The sequence below is a fragment of the Mercenaria mercenaria genome, chromosome 9, assembly GCF_021730395.1.
Source record: "Mercenaria mercenaria strain notata chromosome 9, MADL_Memer_1, whole genome shotgun sequence".
NCBI lineage: Eukaryota > Metazoa > Mollusca > Bivalvia > Venerida > Veneridae > Mercenaria > Mercenaria mercenaria.
The window spans coordinates 4725717-4752471 of NC_069369.1; the positions used below are offsets into that span (position 1 = coordinate 4725717).

Sequence of the window (26755 nt, forward strand, 5' to 3'; positions counted from 1 at the left end):
TAACTGATAGATGACTGGTCTGATATGGTGGCAACAGGGTCATGTCTATGCCGTCGGAACGTTCAGGAACGCCGTCTTGGTTGCCGTTCTTCTTGACAAACATTTCGTACCTAACCTTGTTGATGTTCCGATATTTTGGATGACCATTATACTGCAAATACAAATGACTCTCCGTCCTCCAAAACGTCGTCGGAGCACACATCTTGACGTCTCACAAGTTAAGCTGACTGAACATAATTGAGTTTTGTTGTCATCATTGCTCATAAAATATTTCCAATTCTGCGGATGTTTTGGTATTTTTGACCAGAAAACAGAAGTGTTGGTGCAGTTCCACGTCGTTTTCTTTCGACAGACTAGATCGTTTTGGAAAAGCATGTGCAACGAAATCTACTATGAAAGCATCACCATCAATGATGCTAGATACATTTTCAATAGAATGGTTTGGTTGTTGCAGCTCGATACTTCCTCCAATGTAGTATAATAGTTTGGCTTTGTCTGTATTTGTTTCCGTATTTTGCCAAGGACACAGGAAATTCTATGTCTACATCATGCGAGTTCAACAACTAATATCACGAATAGTCCAGACACATTTCTTTCAGCTTTGAATGGAAACATAATTTTTTCTACAACTGTCATCACTTTTTTACATCCGCATAATCGGCTTTGATTTTCGCAGGTTCCATTTCTTTGTGTGTGGATTTGTCTTCTAAAGTCATGTCTGTTTTCAGTTGTGTAGCTTCAACATATTTAGCTCGCATGTGCTGTGTTAAATAACACCTGTAGAATGAAGAACATTTTCTGCTGAAACTTATGATGCTTTTCTTTTTCTTGGCATGAAGGTTGATAGTCTGTTCTATAGTAAGTTTTACAGCATTCTGTGATGCTGGTACGGCTGATCTAGACACACTGAAGCCACGACCCCTCAAAAGCTTTTCTGCACAAGGGTGGGTTACTTAAGATTCATCATAAGGAACAGATAGGGAAGCGGTGGTCTAGTGGATAAGGTGTTGGCTCCAGGAGTCGTGGGTGACTTTTCTATTGACACCAGTACTGGTTTTCCAGGAAGCGGACTCGACAGTGATACCAATAGGCTTGACGCTTTCATTACAATCGAGCTAAAACAAAATAGTATAAACTAACGGATAAGCAGGTAAATACATTGCATCGTTCAGATGATTGGACGCAAATGATAGTGGGCACAACTTGTGCCAGACTCCTATATGCACATCCAGGTCGTTGACATTAGTGGCCTCTATTAATGCCAGTATATAATGAATGGTATCATTAAAGTATATACAGAAGTGTGCCCTTTTCCGTAATGTCTGTCTCTGACACTTTTGAAGTGTTGGTACTTTTGAAAGTACTCTTTGAACGCTGTTTGACTTTCAACAGATTTTCAAGGCTTGGATGTTCAGCAAGTTCCTTTACTTGTTTACATAAACATCGGTTGAAGGTCAAATAATTATGGTTGAATATATGTGTCATCTTTTAAGAAGTAAGTGTCAGAAGATTTCTAACATTTAAACTAAGAATGATAGTGTCCCTATGAAGCCATGGTGTTCCAATGAGTATCTGTTTGTTTTCTATTTGTTTAAAACCTAATTTTAAAACGTATTACAATATATACATTTAAATTATGTTCTTGAACATTTATAATTGTTTTGTACTGATTTCGGTAACACATATTATTGTAACGTAAAATTCGCACAACTATTGCAATGAGATGGTGATTCACTGCATTCTAGTAAATATCTAGTTCAACAATTCAAATTATGTATAGTTATTATAAAATGTTATAATTTTTTCCCCCGATCTGTGTAGGGCATTTTCTTCACTTTAGAAATTTCAGTTTTGTAACATTTTGGTGATATACAAACTTATACGGAGATTACATCATGGAAAAGTTCCTTCCATCGCAGAAAAAAAAGTTATAAGAAACACTATTTAGTCTGTACTTTCATGTTTGTTTGAAGAACCATAACATCTTGGTTATGATTATGGGTTATTAGTACGAGTAAAATATCTATAATGTTGGTAATAAAATCACTGTTACGTAAATTACACTAATTTAGATGTTAACGTGTGCGTAAAAGAAATCTTGTTTTCAAGCACATTCAATTCATGGTTAAATAAGACTGTTAATAAACTACAGAATGCACTTTTTCTTAATCATTGTGTAACACTATTTCATCATCTTACATGATTTTAGGAAACATATTAAATGTCCCGTAAATTACAAAAGCCCTAACAATCAAACGGCATTTATGTAGGAATAAAAAGCATTCAGTATGTACTTTCCGAAAGCCATAATGTGGAATTCCTAAGGGAAGGCAGGGGGAAATGGTACCTCAAGGTCTAACATCTATCTGAAGAAAATCTAATTATGAACTGTAATTGTGCTTAATAGTTGTCCATGCTGTTAAGATGTTCTTTATAATCATTATTCTAATTAACATTTATTCAAAGAAGCAAACACAAAAAATGTCGAAAATTAAGGAAATTTTTTATTTATTTGTTCTTAAATACTTGTTACAAATACATCAATTATTCAAACTGAATAGCATATGTTCCATAATTCGTATGTCTACATTGGATATATTTTAGCTCACCTGACCTTGTATCTAAGTGTAGGTATATAACATGATGATATCACACCAAAAGCTACCGTCGATACATTGCTATCATATATTATCTTACTCCAGGGTTGTATACCTTTCCAAAAATCACTATGAGAATTAATCCCCCGAGATGGTACCAATCAACCCTATGGCTCATGTACTAATCATATACAAAAGTTGTACTGCTTATAATACTGTGAAAGTTCTTGTATCATTTTATGTATAAAACTTTTGTTAAAATGCTGATATATTGTTTTTTTATATTATAATACAAAAATGCACAGAATTCACATGCAATTGACTGGAGTCACAATAAGTTTCTCTTTTCACTCTTAAGGATAGGATACTGTCCCATAAATTATTATAACATTCAGTTTTAATTTTGACCTCCTTTTGTACTGGCTACAATATTATTTACAAGGCAGTCTGAAAGACAGCTAAATCCCCCGCCACTGCTATGGATAGTGAAAGGGTAAACCTTTGATTTTAACTGTGACCTTGACCTTAAACTGACATGGCTGACTCATGAATTCTGCACAACGTCTTGATGAGGTGATCATTTGACCCAAGTTTCATGAAAATCCTTCAAGGGGTTTAGGAGATACAGAGCTGAAACCTTTGACCTTCAGTTGTGACCATGACCTTGAGCTGGCATGGTTGACTCATGAGTTCTTGATGAGGTGATCATTTGACCCAAGTTTGATGAAAATCCTTCAAGGGGTTTAGGAGATACAGAGTGGACACAAAAAATGGAAGGCTCAAACCTTCAACCTTTAGCTGTGACCTTGACCTTGAGCTGGCATGGTTGACTCATAATTTCTGCACATCATTTTGATGAGGTAATCATTTTACCCAAGTTTTATAAAATTCCTTCAAGGGGTTTAGGAGATATAGAGCGGACACGAAATGGAAGGCTCAAACCTTTGACCTTCAGTGTGACCTTGACCTTGAGCCGACATGGCTGACTCATAAGTTCTGCACATCGCCTTGATGAGGTGATCGTTTGACCTAAGTTTGATGAAAATCCTTTAAAGGTGGATAATCAGATTTTGGTCATGTAACGGATTTGTTCGAAACTTTAGCATCTGATCATTTACACTCATTTATGTTCACTTAACACTTAATACAAATTAGATTTTCACTGGAGGTATTTTTAAAATTTCATTTTCCTATCCTGGTTGCCCAACCAAGACAGAGTTGTTTTATCATAAGTATAAATTTGATAAACATACTTTGCTTAAGGAAATGTATAAATATTAGACATATTGTAATATATTTGTAAAATATTTGCATTAAAAATTATGTATTTAAATGAAATTCATTAGAAACGCAAGTTTGAAAAATTATTATTACCTCCCTTTGCCTATCTTGGTTGGAAATAAATGAATTCAGAAGCTACACACAGCTTTAAAACTTGCATTTTGGTTCAGATTGTTCAATAGTTGATATGTCTATCAAATGCAAATGTAAAACTAGACATTGTGTCGAAATAAAAAGAAATACCCAGCTTTTTATATACTTTCATATTAAAGGGGAGTAATTACAAAATTTTATAGAAATAATAAAATATACATTTCAAATAGGAATCTAACTCTATGTAATCGGTCTTTTTGTTCCTTAAATAATTCTCTACCAGAATATACAAAAAGTAAAAAATGTCATTAAATGTTGATTAAATGTGATTGACCACCTTTAAGGAGTTTAGGAGATATAGAGCGGACACAAAATGGAAGGCACCAACCTTTGACCTTGAGTTGTGACCTTGACCTTGAGCTGACAAGGCTGACCCATGGGTTCTGCACATCGTCTTGATGAGGTGATCATTTGACCCAAGTTTCATGAAAATCCTTCAAGGAGTTTAGAAGATATAGAGCGGACACAAAATGGAAGGCTCAAAACCTTTGACCCTAAGTTGTGACCTTGACCTTGAGCTGGCATGGCTGACTCATGGGTTCTGCACATCGTCTTGATGAGGTGATCATTTGACTTAAGTTTTATAAAATTCCTTCAAGGGGTTTATGAGATATAGAGCGGACACAAAATGGCAGGCTCAAACCTTTGACCTTGAGTTGTGACCTTGACCTTGAACCGACAAGGCTGACTCATGGGTTCTGCACATCATCTTGATGAGGTGATCATTTGACCCAAGTTTCATGAAAATCCTTCAGGTGTTTAGGAGATATGGACCGGACACGATTTTGTTACGGACGGTAGGACGGACGGACAAAAACTTATTTGTTTTGCAAGAGCTTGCTCAAAGTTTTAGGATTTTAATGATAGAAATCTTCATATTACCAAAAAGTTATTACAATAGGGTTACCAATATTATAAACTATGGACTTGAAAGCTTTCACTAAATTATACAACATATTGTCTGAACTTTTAAAGAAAAATAACACAAACTTTAAAACTCTTCTAAAACTTGGTCTTACACACCCCTCACATTATGGGGATGTAGTTTATAAACTTCGGAAAATTAAAAATAAAGCCTAATTTAGTCAAATATTTGTAAAATTTATCAAAAATTTATCAGAAGAGGATACAATTTAAAAATTGTTATGCACAAAGCATATTTGGTGACTGAATGTCTACAGTTAGTCCCTAGGCATTCCTATATGTTGGTGTGATGACTAAATAATAAATTGTAAAGACTCTGTGATGCTTTTCTCCTAAATCCTACAACAAGAGGGCCATGATGGCCCTATATCGCTCACCTGTTATCATTGCACTTTAGGACAAGAAGGTCCTCAGTAAAAATATTTAAGTCCAAAGGACAGGAACAACAAAGGGAAGAAATTTAACCAAAAAGAAAAAACAAGGTACAGATATGTCAAAATGCACCTAAAAATTGGAGGTACCATCCATGTTGTACCACAGAAAAGTGGTCTCAGTTTTTCCCTAAGGCCAATAATAAAAAAGTTACTAAAAATAAGCTATAGTAACGTAACAGGGAAGTAATTAAAAACAAGAGCTGTCTCCATAGGATGACACATGCCCCCGATGGCACTTTGAATGAATAGTTATGGCCGATGTTAGAGTTTAGGACCTTTGACCTATGGACCTGGGTCTTGCGCGCGACACGTCATCTTACTGTGGTACACATTCATGCCAAGTTATTTGAAAATCCATCAATGGATGACAAAGATATGGACCGGACACGCCCATCAATGCACTATCCTTTAACGTCTAAGTGTGACCTTGACCTTTGAGCTACGGACCTGGGTCTTGCGCGCGACACGTCGTCTTACTGTGGTACACATTCATGCCAAGTTATTTGAAAATCCATCCATCGATGACAAAGATATGGACCGGACACGCCCATCAATGCACTATCCTTTAACGTCTAAGTGTGACCTTGACCTTTGAGCTACGGACCTGGGTCTTCGTGCGACACGTCGTCTTACTGTGGTACGCATTCATGCCAAGTTATTTGAAAATCCATCCATCGATGACAAAGATATGGACCGGACACAAAATTGCGGACAGACTGACAGACCGACAGACGGACAGACGGTTCAAAAACTATATGCCTCCCTTCGGGGGCATAAAAAAAATATTGTAAGTGAACAAAAGAAGGCTCTGCCAAATAAATCTGTTGACATAAATGAAATTTCAGATCAGTATCTTCATTAGTTACAGAGATATACCCATTTTAATTTGAAATAAAGGGAGGTAATTTGACATAAAATCAGTCCATAGTTATCTACCCTGATTGTCTCAGTCCAACTAATGACAATAATGAAATTTCAAATAAGTCCTATAAGTACTTACTGATATAAATCCATTTTGATTACAATCAGGGGGGGTAATCAGATATAAAATAACTCTGGAACCTACGATTGGATCTGATTTGTCATGGAATCTAAGATTTATTGTTGTTGAAGATGTTTTGGAAGTTTGTATCAAATAAAACCATAAATGAAGTCTCTATATGGCTGCAAAAGCCAAAATAGCCAATTTTGGACCTTTAAGGGGACATAACTCTGGAACCCATGATGGAATTTGGCCAGTTCAAGAAAGGAACCAAGACCTTGTGGTGATACAAGTTGTGTGCAAGTTTGGTAAAAATCAAATCATAAATGAAGCTGCTATTGTGCAGACAAGGTCAAAATCGCTCATTTTGGCCCTTTCAGGGGCCATAACTCTGGAACCCATTATGGGATCTAGCCGGTTCAAGAAAGGAACAGAGATCTTATGGTGACACAAGTTTTGTGCAAGTTTGATTAAATTCAAATCATAAAAGAAGCTGCTATTGTGCAGACAAGGTCAAAATAGCTCATTATGGCCCTTTCAGGGGCCATAACTCTAGAACCCATAAAGGAATCTCGCCAGTTCAAGACAGGAATCAAGATCTTATGGTGATACAAGTTGTGTGCAAGTTTGGTAAAAATCAAATCATAAATGAAGCTGCTATTGTGCAGACAAGGTCAAAATCGCTCATTTTGGCCCTTTCAGGGGCCATAACTCTGGAACCCATTATGGGATCTAGCCGGTTCAAGAAAGGAACAGAGATCTTATGGTGACACAAGTTTTGTGCAAGTTTGATTAAATTCAAATCATAAAAGAAGCTGCTATTGTGCAGACAAGGTCAAAATAGCTCATTATGGCCCTTTCAGGGGCCATAACTCTAGAACCCATAAAGGAATCTCGCCAGTTCAAGACAGGAATCAAGATCTTATGGTGATACAAGTTGTGTGCAAGTTTGGTTAAAATAAAATCATAAATGAAGCTGCTATTGTGCAGACAAGGTCAAAATAGCTAATTCTGGCCCTTTCAGGGGCCATAACTCTGGAACCCATAATGGAATCTGGCCAGTTCAAGACAGGAATCAAGATCTTATGGTGATACAAGTTGTGTGCCAGTTTGGTAAAAATCAAATCATAAATAAAGCTGCTATTGTGCAGACAAGGTCAAAATTGCTAATTTTAACCCTTTCAGGGGCCATAACTCTGAAACCCATAATGGGATCTGGCCAGTTCAAGAAAGGAACCGAGATCTTATGGTGATACAAGTTGTGTGCAAGTTTGGTTAAAATAAAGTCATAAATGAAACCACTGTCGTGCAGACAAGAAATTGTTGACGCAAGGACGGACGGGCGCACAGACGACGGACGAAGGGTGATCACAAAAGCTCACCTTGTCACTATGTGACAGGTGAGCTAAAAAAACAGATGGAGGGAATGGAATTTTGTCTTGCAGATTGCTTAGTTGTGCCCTTGAAAATTAGGCTCTTGATGCTCCGACTTCAGACAAGTTGTTGAGTAAATTGGTGTAATTACACCTTAGATTGATCCTTTTATGTTTGACTTTATATAATCTGAAATTTTTCACTAATATTAGTGTCTTGTCTAACTTGTTGAAAATAGGGTAAGTGCAAGGTCGGCATGCCCTGAACATGTTTAAACTTCCAGTTTCCTCCATACATGTCAAGTTCCGTGGACAATTTTCCAGGAGATTTCAGTTGAAAATCCAGGATATTTGATGAAAATCCAGGAGATATTTTCGACGAGCATTTTTTAGGAAATTTTTGGTCGATTCTATAAAACTGTATAACAGATAAGATCTGATCAATGTTTTTAGGTGCTTAAGTTGCATTTTAAAACATTTTAATCTTAATCCTGTTGAATATGATTGATTCTGCCTTTGCGACGAGAGTAAATTGTCCATGCAGTCTGATCATGATCTGCACTGTTTGCCATATATCAGTATCTTTTTTGTAAGCACCCTTAGCTTTTAACAGTTACCGGTACTGTCCAAAATGAAAGATTGGAAAAGTTCATTTTAGAAATTCTGCAATGTAAACAAAAAATTATATATAGATTTATAGTAACTTTATTCAGTTATTACAGTATGGTTTGAGCAGAGGAATTGGAATTTGGATGAAATTTTATACTGGCGAGTTTCTTTAATGTGAATAATCTGCAGGTTTTTTTTTTACATTCTTAGATTTTTTGCAAATGAACAGAAGCTAACATTGAATGGAAATAAATCTATTTCACCCTTTTGAATCTATACTGAAAAAAACTTTTTACTCATCAAAATGAAATTGAAAATCATAGCTGTTGAAAGAATGTTATAACCTATCTCTAGTTGTTTTCTCCATCAGTGGTAATGATTGCCATCAATCCAATAAAGGTCGGCTCTTTAATCTACTCAAATGTATCCTCAAAATATCTCTTTTCACACTTAAAATCTTCAATAAACAAGTTCCTGTCTTATCATCATATTATGTCAGTATCAGCACTCGCCAGTTAACAATCTAAAAATAGCACAGTACACACCTGTTTGCAGAATGTCATCAGTGCGTGACCTTGTTAAACTCTTATCAATATACCAGTAGAGTGATAGATTACGTCAGGCACAGTGTGTAATTAGGGATTAATGTGGATATAGGAAACCATTAGCTTGGAATTTTGGATTTCCGGGAGAAATAATTGATTTCCGTATGTCCGGGAAATTGACAAAAATCTGTGAGACTCCCGGATGATCCGGGAAACTTGACATGTATGTTCCTCTGTATAGATTACTGACTGTTCCAGGGAAGTGCCCCTATTTTCAACTTGTTTTTTTGGCATTTTTGTATTTAACATTACATATACTGTCTTGTTTCTTGTTGGTGTTTCTTTCCTCTTCCCACCCCTACCCCCTCAGCCCCTTCCAATTACACCTTCTCTCTTGTTTGGAGCCATTCCTAGGCAGTGTCCCACTGTGTTGTTTGTGTGTGTGTGTCTGTGTCTGTGTGTTTTTCTTGTGTATGTGTGCACTTGCGCTGCTGTGGTTTGCGGTGCAGAGAGACTGCGTTTAAATTTATAGCGTGTCTTTCCCTGTTGAATACTCATCCTTGCTTTTTTCCACTTTCCCCAACACCCTGCCCTTATATCTACCCCTTGCTCATTTTGTATTCTGCATATAAATAAAATGTACTTGTTGGATTTATGAAGCAGCCCCTATGCTATATTTTTCTGTTACAATTTCTTCTTGGTGCAGGCCTACTTTGCGATGCATGGCTCTATGGCTGTGTTTGGGGTGCCCTGTGCTTTTGCTACCTTTACTGTCATCAATGCATAGAAGCAGTTTTGCCCTAAAATGACATGTCCCTAACAATCCAATCCAATGACTTAATCCAATTTTTAGGAAATACTAGAGCCCCTGAAAAACTCCATACAACCTTTGTCCAGATACAGTGCATTAACAAACAAATTTTTACTTGGGAAATATTGAACAGGAATTCAGATATACAAGAGACTTCATTGGTCTATGCAGAACACCTGGTAAACTTGACTTTGAAGAACAAAAGGACCCCAAGGAAACACAGGAGAAGGGTGAAAACATAGTACATCCCATTTTTTCAATGGACATATAAATATGTTGGCTCAGGATGCAGGACGCTGGACAATCTACCTATACTATTAGCCCAGCCTAAACAAAGTTCAGTTAAGCTAAACGGGGCACAATTCATGGAATATTGGTGCAAGAGTTGTGTCCATGGTGTCATATGATGTTGGTGATGTTGAAAAACAACTTTTTCAAGTCTGAAGCAAATCCATCCAGTATTAAATTACACAGATACAGTGTAAGTGCTTCAAAACTTAAGCTAGGAACCTGGTTGCAGATGCAGACACAAGGGTGAACAGGACAGCTGTCCTTTATATTTTGTATAGTCAAGTTAAACGTATTGCAAAATAACATATTGATTATTATAAAAATGCGCAATACCAAAACATTTGAATAAGCATACCTTGGTGTTTCTTCCTTGGAGCTGCTATAGGTGGCTTCCCTGGATCTGTCTTTACAAGTTTGGAAGTGTTTAAAGGTTGTCTGCTGTTGTACTCTTGTTGTCTTGGCTCTTCTGTCATAGGATCTAATTTAAAGTTAAATACACTTATCACTGACTTTTATAATAAGATTAACTTTGAAATTATTTTCATGACTGACTATCTTGTATATTATGCTTCAAGTGCACAGTTTATAAACTATCTAACAAGAAGCTGGAACAACACTAGATGTCACAACCTAAATTTCTAATGCAGACAACACCTACTATTTCAGGAAATAGTCCACTGTAATCTGAAATATACATGACTTTCCTTCAACAAATGCGCAACGTTACTTCAAATCAAAAGTCCCTACTGGTACTGATGAACAACCCGAACAGAAAATGAGGTTTTTTACCTGTAACTTTTTTATTTTTGCAAATTGAAATCAATGGTCGGTATCAAAATAAAGCTTAACCTTTGCTGAAACCTTTACATAATTCAAATTTATATTTAGTAAGCAAGCTCACACGAAGTGAGGGCCTGAAAGGGGTATGTAAACAGGGGACTTTATGAACGTTGACTGATGATAAATTCGAACCCTTTGTCATTTACAAAATTTTCTTGATGTTATTATATTGAAACTTTCCCCAAAAAGCTGCAACAGTCATTCCTGATCAAGTAATGAAAAGTTAACAAATGTCATGCCTTCATGTTTCGACAGTGAGCATGCGCAAAAAACACCCTCTTCCCCAGTAATTTTGGATAAATATTTTTTATACAAATTTATGTAAGTCATTTATTTATACAGAATATTTACCAATTTTGTTTTTGTTTACACCAGTTGGTGTTGTAAGTGGAAACTATTAGATGGTGTGTTCAATTTTATAAATAACCGATTGCAATCGAATATTTCCAAGGTGTTCGACTTTATCATCTGTCCGGGTTTATCATCAGTACCAGTATTGTTTCTTTTTCCTTTTTTTGCAGAAGTAACATAACTTAATAAAATAATTGCTTGGAAAAACACAATACAAAGCTCATATATTTCCACAATATTAGTAACAACAGATGTCTTGTAAAAACAAGAGTCTTACTGCTATCATTTTAGCACCCTAGGGCAATATGTGAATAACTATGGTAGAGAGTCAAACCCTGATATCACATGCCAACTATCAAAGCTCTAGCTATTATGGCTTCAGAGAAGATTTTCAAAGTTTCTTATACATAAGCGTGTGTGTGTGTGTGTGTGTGCGTGCGTGCTTGCGTGTGTGTGTCACACCTAGGGGCATGGTCATTTTGACGCTAGGGCAATTTGAACAATTATGGTAGACAGTCAAACCCTATTATGAAGATTTTCAAAGTTTCTTATATATAAGCATGTTGCATATGACAACACTTCCTGGCGGCCATGTTTTTTGACAAAGCAGAATAATCTCAACACTCTTCAAAAAGGGTCACCAAAGGAACATTTGTGAAATTATTATAAAACTGGGCAAACAGTTTCATACAAGAAGATTTTTAAAGTTTCAACTACATATATATATGGAAAAGTGACCATGCCACCAGGCAGCCATGCTTTTAGACATATCGGAATAATATGAATAACCTTGGTAGAGGGCCATCTTTTTTGACATATCAGAATAATCTGAACAATCTTTGCAGAAGGACACACAAGAACCATTTGAGTGAAATTGTTTTAAAATTGGGCAAGCAGTTTCACACAAGATTTCTAAAGTTTCCACTATATACATATAGGGAGTGTGACCACCCTCTGGTGGCCATCCCGTCTGTACTTATTCCGTGGTCTTGTTGAAAAAACCATGGAAAGTAATAAAACTTCCATGGAATTTCAAGGTTTTCATGTAAGATTTACATGGATTTTTGCCGTGGTTGCTATTTTTCATGCATTTTCTTACTATTCTCGGAAAAAATCCTTGGCAATGCCATCAAAACTCCACGGAAAACTGAAAAAGCTTGGGAAAAAACCTTGGAATCTGACACTTAGAAAATTTAAGATGAAGAAATTCTAACACTTAGAAAAAATTAAGCACGGAAACTCACACTTAGGAAAATTTTAGCACAAAGAATTTCGACTTAGTCAAAATTTGGCACGGAATGTTTCCGTGCAAAATTTAGACTAAGTCCACACTGATAGCTAGAATTTAGCTAGATATTTTAGACATATTTTAACCATGGAGTGCAATATTTATGCAGCTATTCATTCAAAAGAATATATTCATTCAAATACTGTAAAATCAGATACCCTTTCAAGATTGAAATTTTGTGAACATGAAAATCCTGTTCTATATATTCTCATTTATAATGCATTATTTGCACATGCATATATTCATACATAATTATTATTTAAGCCAGCCCTCAATTTTCACAATTATGGAAATTGTGAATACAGTCAAAACCTGTGTTAAAAGACCACCTGCAAACAAAGACCACTTTTACAAAACCTGTCTGAAAAGACCATTATTTTTTTTCTCCAGTCAGACCATTATCAATGAATTATTTAACCAGTTTAGAGAGACAATCTGTAAACAAAGACCACTTAAAATAATATTAAATTGCAGCAAAGAATTCATTCATTTTGAAAATCTCAAGATTTGTTTGGATTATACTTAGGTATTCAAATTAACTGAAATGAAACAAGGAATCTAACTAATTAAAATTTATGTCAATGTTTACATTTTGTATATTAAAAGGATGTAAATTAGAATTCTATCATTTTATTTATAATTAATGTAACAAGATATATCATTGAAAATTATTAAGGTCCTATTTATATTGAAGCTATTTATTTTTTGGTTATTGAACACCTCAAACAACTGCACCTGATAATAGGCATTAAAAGACATGTCATAAGTACAATAAATTGTAAATGATATTTTGCTTTTAATATAATGTTACATCATCATAACTGAATAAGTCTATTCTTTTGATGATTGGCAGTGATTAATTATCTTGCTTTTACAGCCAATTAATATACTGCTGTTCAATGTATACAGATGTGTTAACACACAGAGATATAGCTTATCTGATCAAGATAAGGACCAATGAAAATACAGGCTTCTGAAGCCATTTTACACCTGTACCCCAAAAAATAATCCCAATATTTCTGCTTGTTTTTTTTTTTTTTTTTTTTTTTTTTTTTTTTTAATGTGATCTTTGCAAATTCTGTGAGCAAATAAATGGTCAAATTTCCCCATGAACTGTATACTTATATATTTTAAGAACATTCTATATATTCCCTTCAGTAACTATATTGTACCAAAGAAAATGGCTCATGAATACAAAAATTTGAATGTAAACAGGAAGTTCTTTGTTCATGTCGTTGGAGGCAAATGGAATAGAGCTAACTTGAAACTCTAAAATGCTTTTAGAGAGATATCAGGTAAGAACATCAAACTTTCTAATGTAAAATTTAAGTTTTAAAGCTATATGTCACAGGTCTAGAATAAACAGACTGAGGCAGGAACTTTATTCATCTTAGTAAATTGAACTTTCACCTGGTTACAGAACTTTTTCAGGTATATGACTGAATGATAATTTATACTGCTTCTGAGAAAACAGTTTATGCATACTTAATTGTTGCAGTTTTCAATAATTAATTACTTGTAATAAGTACAAATATGTTAGTAAAATCACTTTGAACCTCTGACTAAACATTTTCAGATGAAAGAGTGTGCATATCTAGTTATTTGAAGTATGCCTATGTATGAATTGATGTAGTCAGAGAAATCAGATGGCTTCAGTGACTATGCTACAGGATGATATGAGATCACAGACAGAAATTTCATCAAGGATCAAGCATAAATTACAGAATATTTCAACTATAATTTGTAAGTTAAAATTTGCAAACTGTCTTATACTATACAATTACTATAAAAGGTTGATAAATTATTTATTTTGTTGGTATTAACATCACACTAACAGGTTGATCATTACACCAACATTTTATGACATTATTTTTTTGTCAGTTCTAAATTCTAAAATTTCTTTTTAAGCTAAAAAATGTCTGATTAAAAAATAAACTTGCATTATTGTATGGACAAGCACTTACACTGATGAGGGATAGTACCCAGTCAGGCGGTGCTCTCAATATTTTCTTTTCAGTGTCCAATAAATAAATAAATAAATGGTTTTGATACATGTAGAATGTTTAAATGGTAACTATATATACAAATTAAAACTGGCTTTAGAGTTGTCATTTCACATACTACTATACTAGGTTACAAATACTGTATTACCTAAAATAGTATTTTAATCGCAATTACTAATATAATTTGTTTCTATAATTATGTTATATCATTTTCAGAAATGGCTGGAAAGAAGTTCCTGACACTGGTGACGGTTTTGGAAAAGCAAAGAGACATTCTGATGCCACCTTGTATTGAGCCTACGATACTCCAAAAATTTTCTATCAAATTATTTTGATATTTAATATATCTTTTAGTTTAATTTTCAAGTTTAAGCTAAGTAAATTTTTATTTTTCTTAACCACAGATGTAAAAGCTGCTGGCAGATGTGTTATTCCCCTTTGAATTTTATACTTTTTGTGTTTTTGAAACCCAGACCTGTCTCAATATTTTATTAAAATAATTTTGTAATAATATTTCTTTTTTTTTTTCTTTCCACTTTTCCTCAGTGCCAGGCCTAATTCAGAAATGCCAAAGATTTCCAATCTTTTTCTAGGTTGCAATTCTTTGAAATTGTTTGGATTTTCATAACAAATCTCAATGGAATTCACTGGAAATTTGTGTCAATACCAGCAATGTTTTCCAATGGTTTTCCATCAAACTTTTCCAAACTTTTGCAAAGAATGCTTAGAAATTCCTTGAACTTTACTGCAATGATTTCCAATGAATTTTCAAAGAATTTCATGCCGATTTTCAACTGCATGTTCCCCTGGGTATGTGGATTTAAATTCAAATTAAATTTCAGACTTCTCTACTCAAAAATTCAAAGAAAATTTCAACCTTGGAAATTTTCCAAGGTTTCCGTGGTTTTTTTAAACTGAGAACATTTTATATGCTTCTCAGTTTTTAGAACCTTGGATATTTTACAAGGATTTCCGTGGTTTTCGTTTATAGACCACTGAAAAAAAAACACGGAGAACTGCAAGAGTGCCGGGCCTTTTTACCATGGAAAGTATCCGAGGTTTTGTACCATGGAAAATATCCAAGGTTTTGTACCACGGATTTGGTCCGAATACTCCAAGGTTTCCGAGGTTTATTACCACGGAAAATATTCAAGGTTTAAAACCACGGAAGTTGTCCGAATACTCCAAGGTTTCCGAGGTTTCTATCCATGGAAAAAATCCAAGGTTTTTTGCTGCAGAAAATATCCACGGTTAAGTACCACAGAAGTTGTCCGAATACTCCAAGGTTTCCATGCATGTGCATTTTACGAGGTTATTTCGCCAAGGTTTCCGAGGTTTTATTCCCTGATTTTTTTTCTTTGGTCAAAATCTTTCAAAATAAAAGAGTCCGAATACTCCATGGTTTTTTTCCAAGCTGTTTTTCCAAGCTTTCCATGGAAAAAGTACAGACGGGATGTTTTTTCATGAATTAGAACAACCTGAACAATCTTTGTAAAAGGCCAAACAAGGACGATTTGTTTGAAATTATTTTAAAATCGGGCCAACAGTTTCATACCAGAAGATTTTTTAAGTTTCTACAACATACAGGGAAAAGTGACAATGCCCCCTGGGGGCCATGTCTTTTTACAAATCAAAATAATCTGAACAATCTTGGTAAAAGGTCACACAAGGACCATTTGTGTGAAATTATTTTATATACATATAAGGAAAGTTAGCAGGCCCTCTGGTAGAAGATTACATAAGGACAATTTGTGTGAAATTATTTCAAAATCATACCAGTGGTTTTGGAGGAGAGGTCATTTGTTGATTTTTCTATTTTTAGCTCTGATGGCCCCTATGTGCCACCAAGCAGAACTGTCTAAAAAACTTTGGTAGATGACAATCCAAGGAACATCCAGGCCAAGTTTCATCAAAATCTATTCAGTGGTTTTGCGGCAGATGTGGTTTAAAGAAATTGCTAACAACAGGTGGACGACCATAGTATAATTTAGAGACGCATGCACGATGGACACAGTCTACAGTTTGGAACTTTTCCTATACACAAAACTGTCATCAAGTGTGATTTTCAAAAAGAAGCCCATTGTTAAAACTGACTGGAGGACCAACATTTTCAAATCGGTCTAACAAACAAGAGGGCCAAGATGGCCCTAGGTCGCTCACCTGATAAACACACCATAACAGTGTAAACATGTTTGACATAGTGATTTCATGGAAACAAATATTCTGACCAATTTTCATTAAGTGTAAGCAAGCATTTTCTTCAATTTGACCGTGACCTAGTTTTTGAGCTAAGATTACCTACATTCGAATTTGACCTAGATTTATCAAGGCAATCATTCTGACTAAATTTCATCAACCTTGATTGAAAAATACAGCCTCTATCGCATACAAAACGTTTTTCTTTGATATATCCTAGCGACCCCAGATGATCCATATTCAAACTTGGCCTTTATTTCATCAAGGCTAGCATTCTGACCAAATTTCATGAAGATCACTTGAAAAACACAGTCTCTATTGCATATACAAAGGTTTTTCTTTGATTTGACCTAGTGACCTAGTTTTTGACCACAGATGACCCATATTCTTACTTGACCTAGATTTTGTCAAGGCAATCATTCTGACTAAATTTTATGAGAATCCAGTGTAAAATGCAGCCCCTATTGCATAAACAAGGTTTTTCTTTAATTTGACTGGGTGACCTAGTTTTTTACCCCCAGATGACCCATATTCAAACTCCACCTAGATTTCATATAGACAAACATTCTGATTAAATTTCATGAAGATCCGGTGTAAAATGCAGCCCCTATTGCATACACAAGGTTTTTATTTGATTTGATCTAGTGACCTAGTTTTTGATCCCCAATGACTCATATTCAAACTTGACCTAGATTTTATCAAGGCAATGAAGTCATGAAGATCAATTGAAAAATACAGCCTCTATCGCATACACAAGGTTTTTCTTTGATTTGACATAGTGACCTACTTTTTAACCCCGGATAACCCATTTTCGAACTCAGCCTAGATTTCATCAAGATAATCATTCTGACAAAAATTCATGAAGATCAGTTGAAAAATACAGCCTCTATTGCATACACAAGGTTTTTCCTTGATTTGACCTAGTGACCTAGTTTTTGACCCCAGGTGACCCATTTTCGAACTTGGCCTAGATTTCATCTAGGTAATCATTCTGACAAAATTTCATGAAGATCAATTGAAAAATACAGCCTCTATCGCATATACAAGGTTTTTCCTTGATTTGATCTAGTGACCTAGTTTTTGATCCCGGGTGACCCATTTTCGAACTCGGCCTAGATTTCATCAAAGTAATCATTCTGACCAAAATTCATAAAGATAAAATGAAAAATACAGCCTCTACCGCATACACAAGGTTTTTTCTTGATTTGACCTAGTGACCTAGTTTTTGATCCCGGGTGACCCATTTTCGAACTTGGCCTAGATTTTATCAAGGTAATTACTCTGACAAAATTTCATGAAGATCAACTGAAAAAAAATACAGCCTCTATCGCATACACAAGGTTTTTCCTTGATTTGACCTAGTGATCTAGTTTTTGACCCCAGATGACCCATTTTCAAAATCGGCATAGATTTCATCAAGGTAATCATTCTGACCAAAATTCATGAAGATAAAATGAAAAATACAGCCTCTAACGCATACACAAGCTAAATGTTGACGGACGACAGACAGACGCCCGACGCTGGACATCGAGCGATCAGAAAAACTCACCTGAGCAGTGCTCAGGTGAGCTAAAAATCAAGCTCATGATCCTATCTTTTTTACTGGCAGAATTTCCTTCAGATACAATGATGCTTTGAAAAAATATGGTTTAATAAAATTCTACATTGTAAAACAATATTTATTTCAAAACTGCATTAATATAGATGTGGATTTTTCCTCAATGACAATTTCCTGCTTAAGTTTTCTTTTTTTTACTTTTTGTACAATAATTTTTTACAATATATTAAATTCTTTACTCTTTTTTTGTACCTACATGACTGATCATCATATAGTTTGACCTCGAACTTAAAGCAACATAGCTGAAATATTATCAATTTTTTTTTTAAAAATTCTATAATTCATCCAAGTGTTTAAAAAAAGAATTTTTTAAAAATCAAGTGAGGGTGTATGAACAGGAGACAAATGAAATGTTTTCACTATAGTTCACCTTTGCACTTCAACTGCACTTCAGACAGGCGAACCAAAAAAGAATGTTAACCTTAAGCTTCAAAGCAGGTACTTAAGTTTATCCTGTAACGGATGTCTGCTGAGGTTAGAGGTGACAGCTGTAAAAGCTGTGTTATACATTGGTCAGTTGCTAGTTATTCTGAAATGTGCACCTTGAAAAATAATTTATTTACATACAGTTCTTTCTGAAGGTTCTCAGAAAAGCCCAGGGAGCTGTACTGCCCTTTTAAAATTTTGGACAATGGTTGTAAAACAATTGTAGCTGGCAGAATATTTTAGGTCACTACTGTACTGTGGAACAAGAGCACCGCCTTGCGGGTGCTGACGCTCATCTGATTTTTTTTGTGTAATAGAAATATTGTCCTACCCATGATTTTCTAAGTCTAAAAAGGGCCATCATTCTTGCAAAAAGCAGGATAGAGTTATGTTTCTTGATGTACAGTGTCCACTTATGATGGTGAAAAACTGTTGCAAGTTTTAAAGCAATAGCTTTGATAGTTTATGAGAAAAGTTGACTTAAACATAATACTCAACCAAGAAAATGATTTTCTAAGTCCAAAAGGGGCAATAATTATTGCAAAAAGCAGGATGGAGTTATGTTGCTTGCTGTACAGGGTCAGCTTATGATGGTGAACAAGTGTTGCAAGTTTCAAAGCAATAGCTTTGATAGTTTAAGAGAAAAAGTTGACCTAAACATAAAACTTAACCAAGAAATCTGATATTTTCTAAGTCCAAAAGGGGCCATAAATCTTGCAAAAAGCAGGACGGAGTTATGTTTCTTGCTGTACAGGGTCAACTTATGATGGTGAACAAGTGTTGCAAGTTTTAAAGCAATAGCTTTGATAGTTTAGGATAAAAGCTGACCTAAACATAAAACTTAACCAAGAAAACTGATTTTCTAAGTCCAAAAGGGGCAATAAATCTTGCAAAAAGCAAGATGGAGTTATGTTTCTTGATGTACAGGGTCTGCTTAAGATGGTGAACAAGTATTCCAAGTTTCAAAGCAATAGCTTTGATAGTTTAATAGAAAAGTTGACCTAAACATAAAACTTAACCAAGAAATCTGATATTTTTTAAGTACAAAAGGGGCCATAAATCTTGCAAAAAGCAAGATGGAGTTATGTTTCTTGCTATACAGGGTCAGCTTATGATGGTGAACAAGTATTCCAAGTTTCAAAGCAATAGCTTTGATAGTTTAGGAGAAAAGCTGACCTAAACATAAAACTTAACCAGGCAACGCCGACGCCGACGCCGACGCCGACGCCAACGCCGACAACCGCTCAAGTGATGACAATAACTCATCATTTTTTTTCAAAAAATCAGATGAGCTAAAAATGAGTCAAGATAAACCTTCAAATTACATGGAAATGTCCTGAATTTCAGTGGATGACTGTATCTAGTTGATATTAAATATTGCTGGTTGAGGATGCATTCCTTGAGGGTTGCTACTGAGTTATTAACAAGTCACATCAGATGCAGTCCTGCAGTGTGCAAGTAATTTCCATTCAAGCTGCTCTAACATACCAGACACACTTCCTGGAATTTTGTACTTAAAGGATTGGTTTAGTTAAATATGGTAGGCATAGGAAAAAGAGATCAATATAATTGCACCTTTACTAATCCTGTATTACAGAAGTGCTTCTATTGTGACATTTTGATACAAGCAAAACTGTATTATCTGCACTATAAAATACTTACTGGTATTTCATTTTATTATCGGCTTGTTAAAAGTTAATTTTTACCATAAGTAAGTTGACAAAATCATAGGAACCAATGGTTCAGGGGTTAATCAAACACATATTAATAAATCCTAAACGATTTTGTTGTGCAAAAATGTATAATATTATGTCTTAAACCGTTTTCGTTTTCTACTCTATTGTGTAATTGCAAGGGAAGTAAACTAATAAATATCTCTGCTTTAAAGTACTAGCCCAAGGCAAGAGTTGACATTCTTTGCGGATCACAACTTTGAATTAAATATTAAAATTTCTGTTATTGATATTAGCAAAACTATCATACATTGCACATTTGTGAAATCATTTTTGTTAATTTCAAGGACTTGGAAATCAGTTTCTAGACTTTATTTAATGTATTTCTATCAATGAAAATGTTAGGGTCTATCTCTAAATATGGTGACATTTCTTTATATTTGTTCAATTTGTTCCATTTGATTTTGTTAATGTGGATTCCAAATTGGGAAACTATACTTTAATTTTGGCCTAACTAGTGTCTGATAAACGTGTTCCTTGACTTTTGATGAACAATGTATGAGATTCCTTTTTAAGCAGCCTAGTACTCAGGATGCTTTGAATGTGGTATTGTCTATATGTTGATTGTACAGTCTAACCTCCCTAAACGTCACCTCCCAGGCGCATCACCCTCTTTACAACGGCATTTTTATTTCCCCCCATTAGAACTGAACGTTATTTCACCTCTCAACAACAAACAACAACACTAATTTTTCTTCCCAATAACACATGAAAACCTCCGCTAAGTAAACAAAAATTTGGAATCTCTGTGTTTCCAAAAAAAGTCGCATGATTTTTAAATTTTCATGAAATCTAAAAATAAACCAGAAACTATTTACCCTCTGGTTCTCAGTATGTACTGTATGCACTAAATAAGGGAACCATACAGAATGGCATCCATTTTTGTTGATCAAAGAGAAAAGCAGACTTTGTTGGAGAAAACTTAAAATTTGAGCGGATAACCCTGAGAATATGGGTTATTATGCTATTCTTTATACAAACATGCAGTGCAGGTGTGTAATGATAATGAAACTGAAATTATTCGCTATTTGTGCCATTAGTTTAATTAGGATTGTCGGTCTTACGTCATTCACCGGCTTTGAAGTTTGGTTGTTTGCAGAAATAATGAAGTGCGAAAATTCGAATCCAATTAAAAAGGTAGTAGTAAAAGTCTATATTTCGCAGTTTGACACTTTGAAATTCCCCTTAACTGAAAGTTGAGCACATGTAATTAAAACAGTGGGTTTATTAAACTTGCTTCCAGTGTTTTTAATTTATAGCCTGTCTATGCCCCTGTTCTAAAACTTGTATGCTAAATTCAACTTAAATTTTGCAATGTCTACAAAAAAAATATTTTTTTTTTTACTCTTGAACAGCGAGTTAATGCTATCAAATTACTAGTCTGGGACAAGAGACCCTGGATCGTTCACCTGAGTAATATGAACTACATGTTTCAAATGTCAAACTGATGCTAAAATATTAAGAAAGTCAGTAGGTCACATTCATGGTCAATGAAATTCAGTTTTACGATCGGTGTGCAAAACTGTGTATGTCATCCAAATTTCAGGGCTGTATCTTAAAAAACAGGAAAGTAGGTCAGTAGGTCAGTAGGTCAAGGTCACAGCGAAGTGACATCATATTACTTGGGGTCATCAGGTAATTATAATTAAACAGTCTTGGAAATAGGATCAGATAATTATTTAAGTATTTTTTCCTATATAACTCATATAATAACTAAGTGATGCCGGGGCGGGGCCTCTTTTAACCCAAGGGGCATAATTTGAATAATTTTGGTAGAGGACTACTAGGCAATGCATCATACAAAATATCAAAAGCCTAGGTCTTGTGGTTTCAGACAAGAAGATTTTTAAAGTTTTTTCCTATACAAGTCTATATAAAACTTGGGACCCCCAGGGCAGGGCCTCTTTTCACCCCATGGGTATAATTTGAATAACTTTGGTTGACGACCATAAGACAATGCTACAAACAAAATATCAAAGACCTATGTCTTGTGGTTTGAGACAAGAAGATTTTTAAACTTATTTTCCTATATAAGTCTATGTAACACTTGGGACCCCCGGCAGGACCATATTTGACCCTAGGGGAATAATTTGAACAATCTTGGTAGAGGACCACTAAATGATGCTACATACCAAATATCAAAGCCCTGATAAAATCATGCTTTTGAAATCAAAATGGTAAATTTGTAAATGGTATAAGAGAATTTGATATTTATCTCAGCAAGAAATGTAATTCAGTATTTTTAAATACATATGACAGTTTGTGCATATTGCATATTATAAATTGTGTTTCAGCTATTTACTATTTAAATCGGATGAAAAGTTCGAAAATAAATATTTCGAACATTTCATGACTATGAATTAAGTACTGTCATTTTGTGGAAATTAATTAATGATTTTGTCATTTTTTTTGTATTAAAAAAGCAGTTAAAAATTGGTTGTTGTTCCTCTTGTGTAATTGAGTAGGATTATGAAGGCAGAATAAAATCAGTCAACTATAAAGCAGTTTATGCTTGAAAACTATTCAGATTAGTTGAACCTCCCCAGAGCAACAACCTCTCTACAACAAACACTTTCCTTCAGTCCAAATGGTGTTTGCTCTCGGGAGGTTGGACTGTATTTCAATGTATCCACAGTTCAGCTCCAAAATACGGATTGTGATCTACTACCTGTAATGACTGAACTTTCATTTTATAATAAAAGTTACTTTTGTTGTGTTGACTAGAAAAATGCATAACAGCACACTTGTCAACAATAAATATCATTTGCCACCTATTGCCACATATTGCTCCATTCAACTAGTTTGTTTAAATCATTTTGGAGTAGCGTTTCAATCTTCTAAAGCAGTTAGTGATGGGTATAGTACACCTTATGCCAATATATCTAACAAGAGGGTCATGATGACCCTGGATCGCTCACCAGAGTAATATGAGCTACATGTTTCAAATGTCAAACTGATAATAAAACAAGAGTGCCAGAATGTCACAATATACGCCCGTCACAGCAAATTTCTTTACACTAGCACCTGTATTTGCAAATGGAATTTTAATTTTCTAGTTATTACAATGTTTTTGTTTTTTTTAGAAATTATTGTAATTCTTTCATTTTTTTAAGTCCACAAAAAAAATCCTTACCAGGTAGAGATACCTTGAAATACATCCAAAATTTGAAAGTAACATCAATGTTGTACCACAGAAAAGTGGTCTTGGTTTTTCCCTACGGTCAATTATAAAAAAGTTACAATGTAAGTTATTTATAGTAACAAGTAAGGGAAGCTAATCTTTAAAGAGAAAAAAAACAAAAAACAAAAAAAAAAAAAAAATTAAAAGTCCATACAAAAATCCTTACCAGGTAGACCTAGCTCAAAAAACACCTCAGAATTGGATGTAACATGCATGTTGTACTACAGAAAAGTGGTCTCGATTTTTCCCTACGACTTGTAATGAAAAAGTTACAATATAAGCTATTTATAGTAACAGCAAAGGGAAGTAATTCAAAAGAAGGGACCAGTGCATGACACTCCGTCTCATGATGGTGTACAATTGTGCCAAGTTACATCAAAATCCCTCCATGCATGAAGAAGAAATGCTCCGGACAAAGTCGTTCTTGTATCTGACCTTTGGCCTCTAAGTGTGACCTTGACCTTAGACCTAGGGACCTGGTTCTTGCGCATGACACTCTGTCTCATGCTTGTGAACATTTGTGCCAAGTTGTATCAAAATCCCTCAATGCATGAAGAAGAAATGCTCCGGACAAAGTTTTCATTCTTGTATCCTTGACCTCTAAGTGTGACCTTGACCTTAACCCTAGGGACCTGGTTCTTGCGCATGACACTCCGTCTCATGATGGTGAACAATTGTGCCAAGCTACATCAAAGTCCTTTCATGCATGAAGAAGATATGCTCCGGACAAAGTTTTCATTCTTGTATCCTTTGACCTCTAAGTGTGACCTTGACCTTAGACCTAGGGACCTGGTTCTTGCGCACGACACTCCGTCTCATTATGGTGAACAACTGTGCCAAGTTACATCAAAATCCTTCCATGCATGAAGAAGATATGCTCCGGACAAAGTCATTCTTGAATTTTTCATTCTTGTATCCTTTGGCCTCAAAGTATGACCTTGACCTTAGACCTAGGGACCTGGTTTTTGCGCATGACACTCCGTCTCATGATGATGAACAATTGTGCCAACTTTCATCAAAATCCCTCCATGCATGAAGAAGATATGCTCCGGACAAAGTCATTCTTGAATTTGACCTTTGACCTCTGTGACCTTGACCTTAGACCTAGGGACCTGGTTCTTGCGCTTGACACTCCGTCTCATGATGGTGAACAACTGTGCCAAGTTTCATCAAAATTCCTCCATGCATGTAGAAGATATGCTCCGGACAAGGTCTGTGGACGCTGCCCACCCACCCATCCGCCCGCCAGGGGCGTTCCCATAATACGTCCCGTTTTTCAAACGGGCGTATAATATTAAGAAAGTCATTAGGTCACATTCATGGTCAATGAAATTCAGTTTTCAATTTGTGTGCAAAACTGTGTATGTCATCAAAATTTCAAGGCTGTATCTTAAAAAACAAGAAAGTAGGTCAAGGTCACAGTTAAGTGACATCATATTACTTGGGGTCATCAGGTAATTATAATTAAACAGTCTTGGAAATAGGATCAGATGATTTTTTAAGTATTTTTCCTATATAACTCACATAAGAACTAAGTGACCCCAGGGTGGGGCCTCTTTTAACCCCAGGGGCAACATTTGAATAATTTTGGTAGAGGACTACTAGACATTGCATCATACCAAATATCCAAAGCCTAGGTTGTATGGTTTCAGAGAAGAAGATTTTTAAAGCTTTTTCCTATATAAGTCTATATAAAACTTGGGATCCCCAGGGCAGGGCCTCTTTTCACTCAAGGTGTACAATTTAAACAATTTTGGTTGAGAACCATAAGACAATGCTACAAACCAAATATAAAAGGTCTAAGTGTTGTGGTTTGAGACAAGAAGATTTTTTAACTTTTTTTTCTATATAAGTCTATGTAAAACTTGGGACTCCTGGGGCGGGGCCATATTTGGCCATAAGGGATAATTTGAACAATCCTGGTAGAGGACCACTAGATGATGCTACATACCAAATATCAAAGCCCTAGGCCATGTTGTTTTGTACAAGAAGATTTTCAAAGTTTTCCCTATATAAGTCTATATAAACCATGTGACCCCCGGGCCGGGGCCATATTTGACCCTAGGGAGATAATTTGAACAATCTTGGTAGAGGACCACTAGATGATGCTACTTATCAAATATCAAAGCCCTAGGCCATGTGGTTTTTCACAAGAAGATTTTCAAAGTTTTCCCTATATAAGTCTATATAAACCATGTGACCCCCAGGGCGGGGCCATATTTGACCCTAGGGGGATAATTTGAACAATTTTGGTAGAGGACCACTAGATGATGCTACACACCAGATATCAAAGCCCTAGGCCCTGTGGTTTTGGACAAGAAGATTTTTAAAGTTTTTCCTTTCGGTTGCCATGGCAACCAGAGTTCTGCATGGAATTCAATTCTTTGAACAATTTTGAAAGGGGGCCACCCAAGGATAATTCATGTGAAGTTTGGTGTAATTCTGCCCAGTGGTTTTCAAGAAGAGGATTTTTTTAGAAATTGTTGACGGATGACGGACTACGCACGACAGATATCAAGCGGTCACAACAGCTCACCTTGTCACTTCGTGACAGGTGAGCTAAAAACAGACAATATAATTATAATTCTAAATATGTACCTCCTATTTGTTCTTCTGCTTGCTCCTCAACTTCGGAAAAGTTGTTTGTAAAGTTCTTGGTATTATCATCATCTAAAATCACATTATTCAGATTTACTTTACAGTAAATTAATAACAACTGATCATCAGTTATAAATTAACGTGTCAATTTTTAAAACCAGATAATTAATTAATAATGCGAATGCCACCAGCATGTGATGTATAGACACAAAAGTGTGTCCTGCAAATAATGGCAATTTGACTTGCACTATGACCTTTCCTTTACAGTTCTCAACTTGGTCCGCAACCGAACAAACAAACAGAGACAAACATGAATCTCTATGCTGGTGACATGTTTTTTGCAAGCTGCACTTTATCTTATAATGTTGGTTAGAAAAGAAGTGAAACTGTGTTTTGCTTGCAAATCAGGTTGTAAACATTAATCACTAAAATGCATGAAAAATTGTACCTCCCAGACGCTAAAATACCTGTGTGCATTAGTATCCGAATTCCAGTATTGAAGTAAAGACTTTGATAAATCC

The 26755-nt window shown here is 35.2% G+C and overlaps 1 protein-coding gene across 1 annotated transcript in view; it reads right to left on the minus strand.

Annotated features, from left to right (window-relative positions):
• The window catches only part of LOC123546390 (twitchin-like), an 87980-nt gene that overhangs the window by 22146 nt on the left and 39079 nt on the right, over positions 1–26755 (minus strand). Inside the window, exons 9-10 of the mRNA XM_053551960.1 lie at positions 26235–26306; positions 10356–10478 (exon numbers count right to left, since the gene is read on the minus strand). Of these exons, the coding sequence (XP_053407935.1) occupies positions 10356–10478; positions 26235–26306 (195 nt within the window). The remainder of the gene's footprint in view (positions 1–10355; positions 10479–26234; positions 26307–26755) is intronic.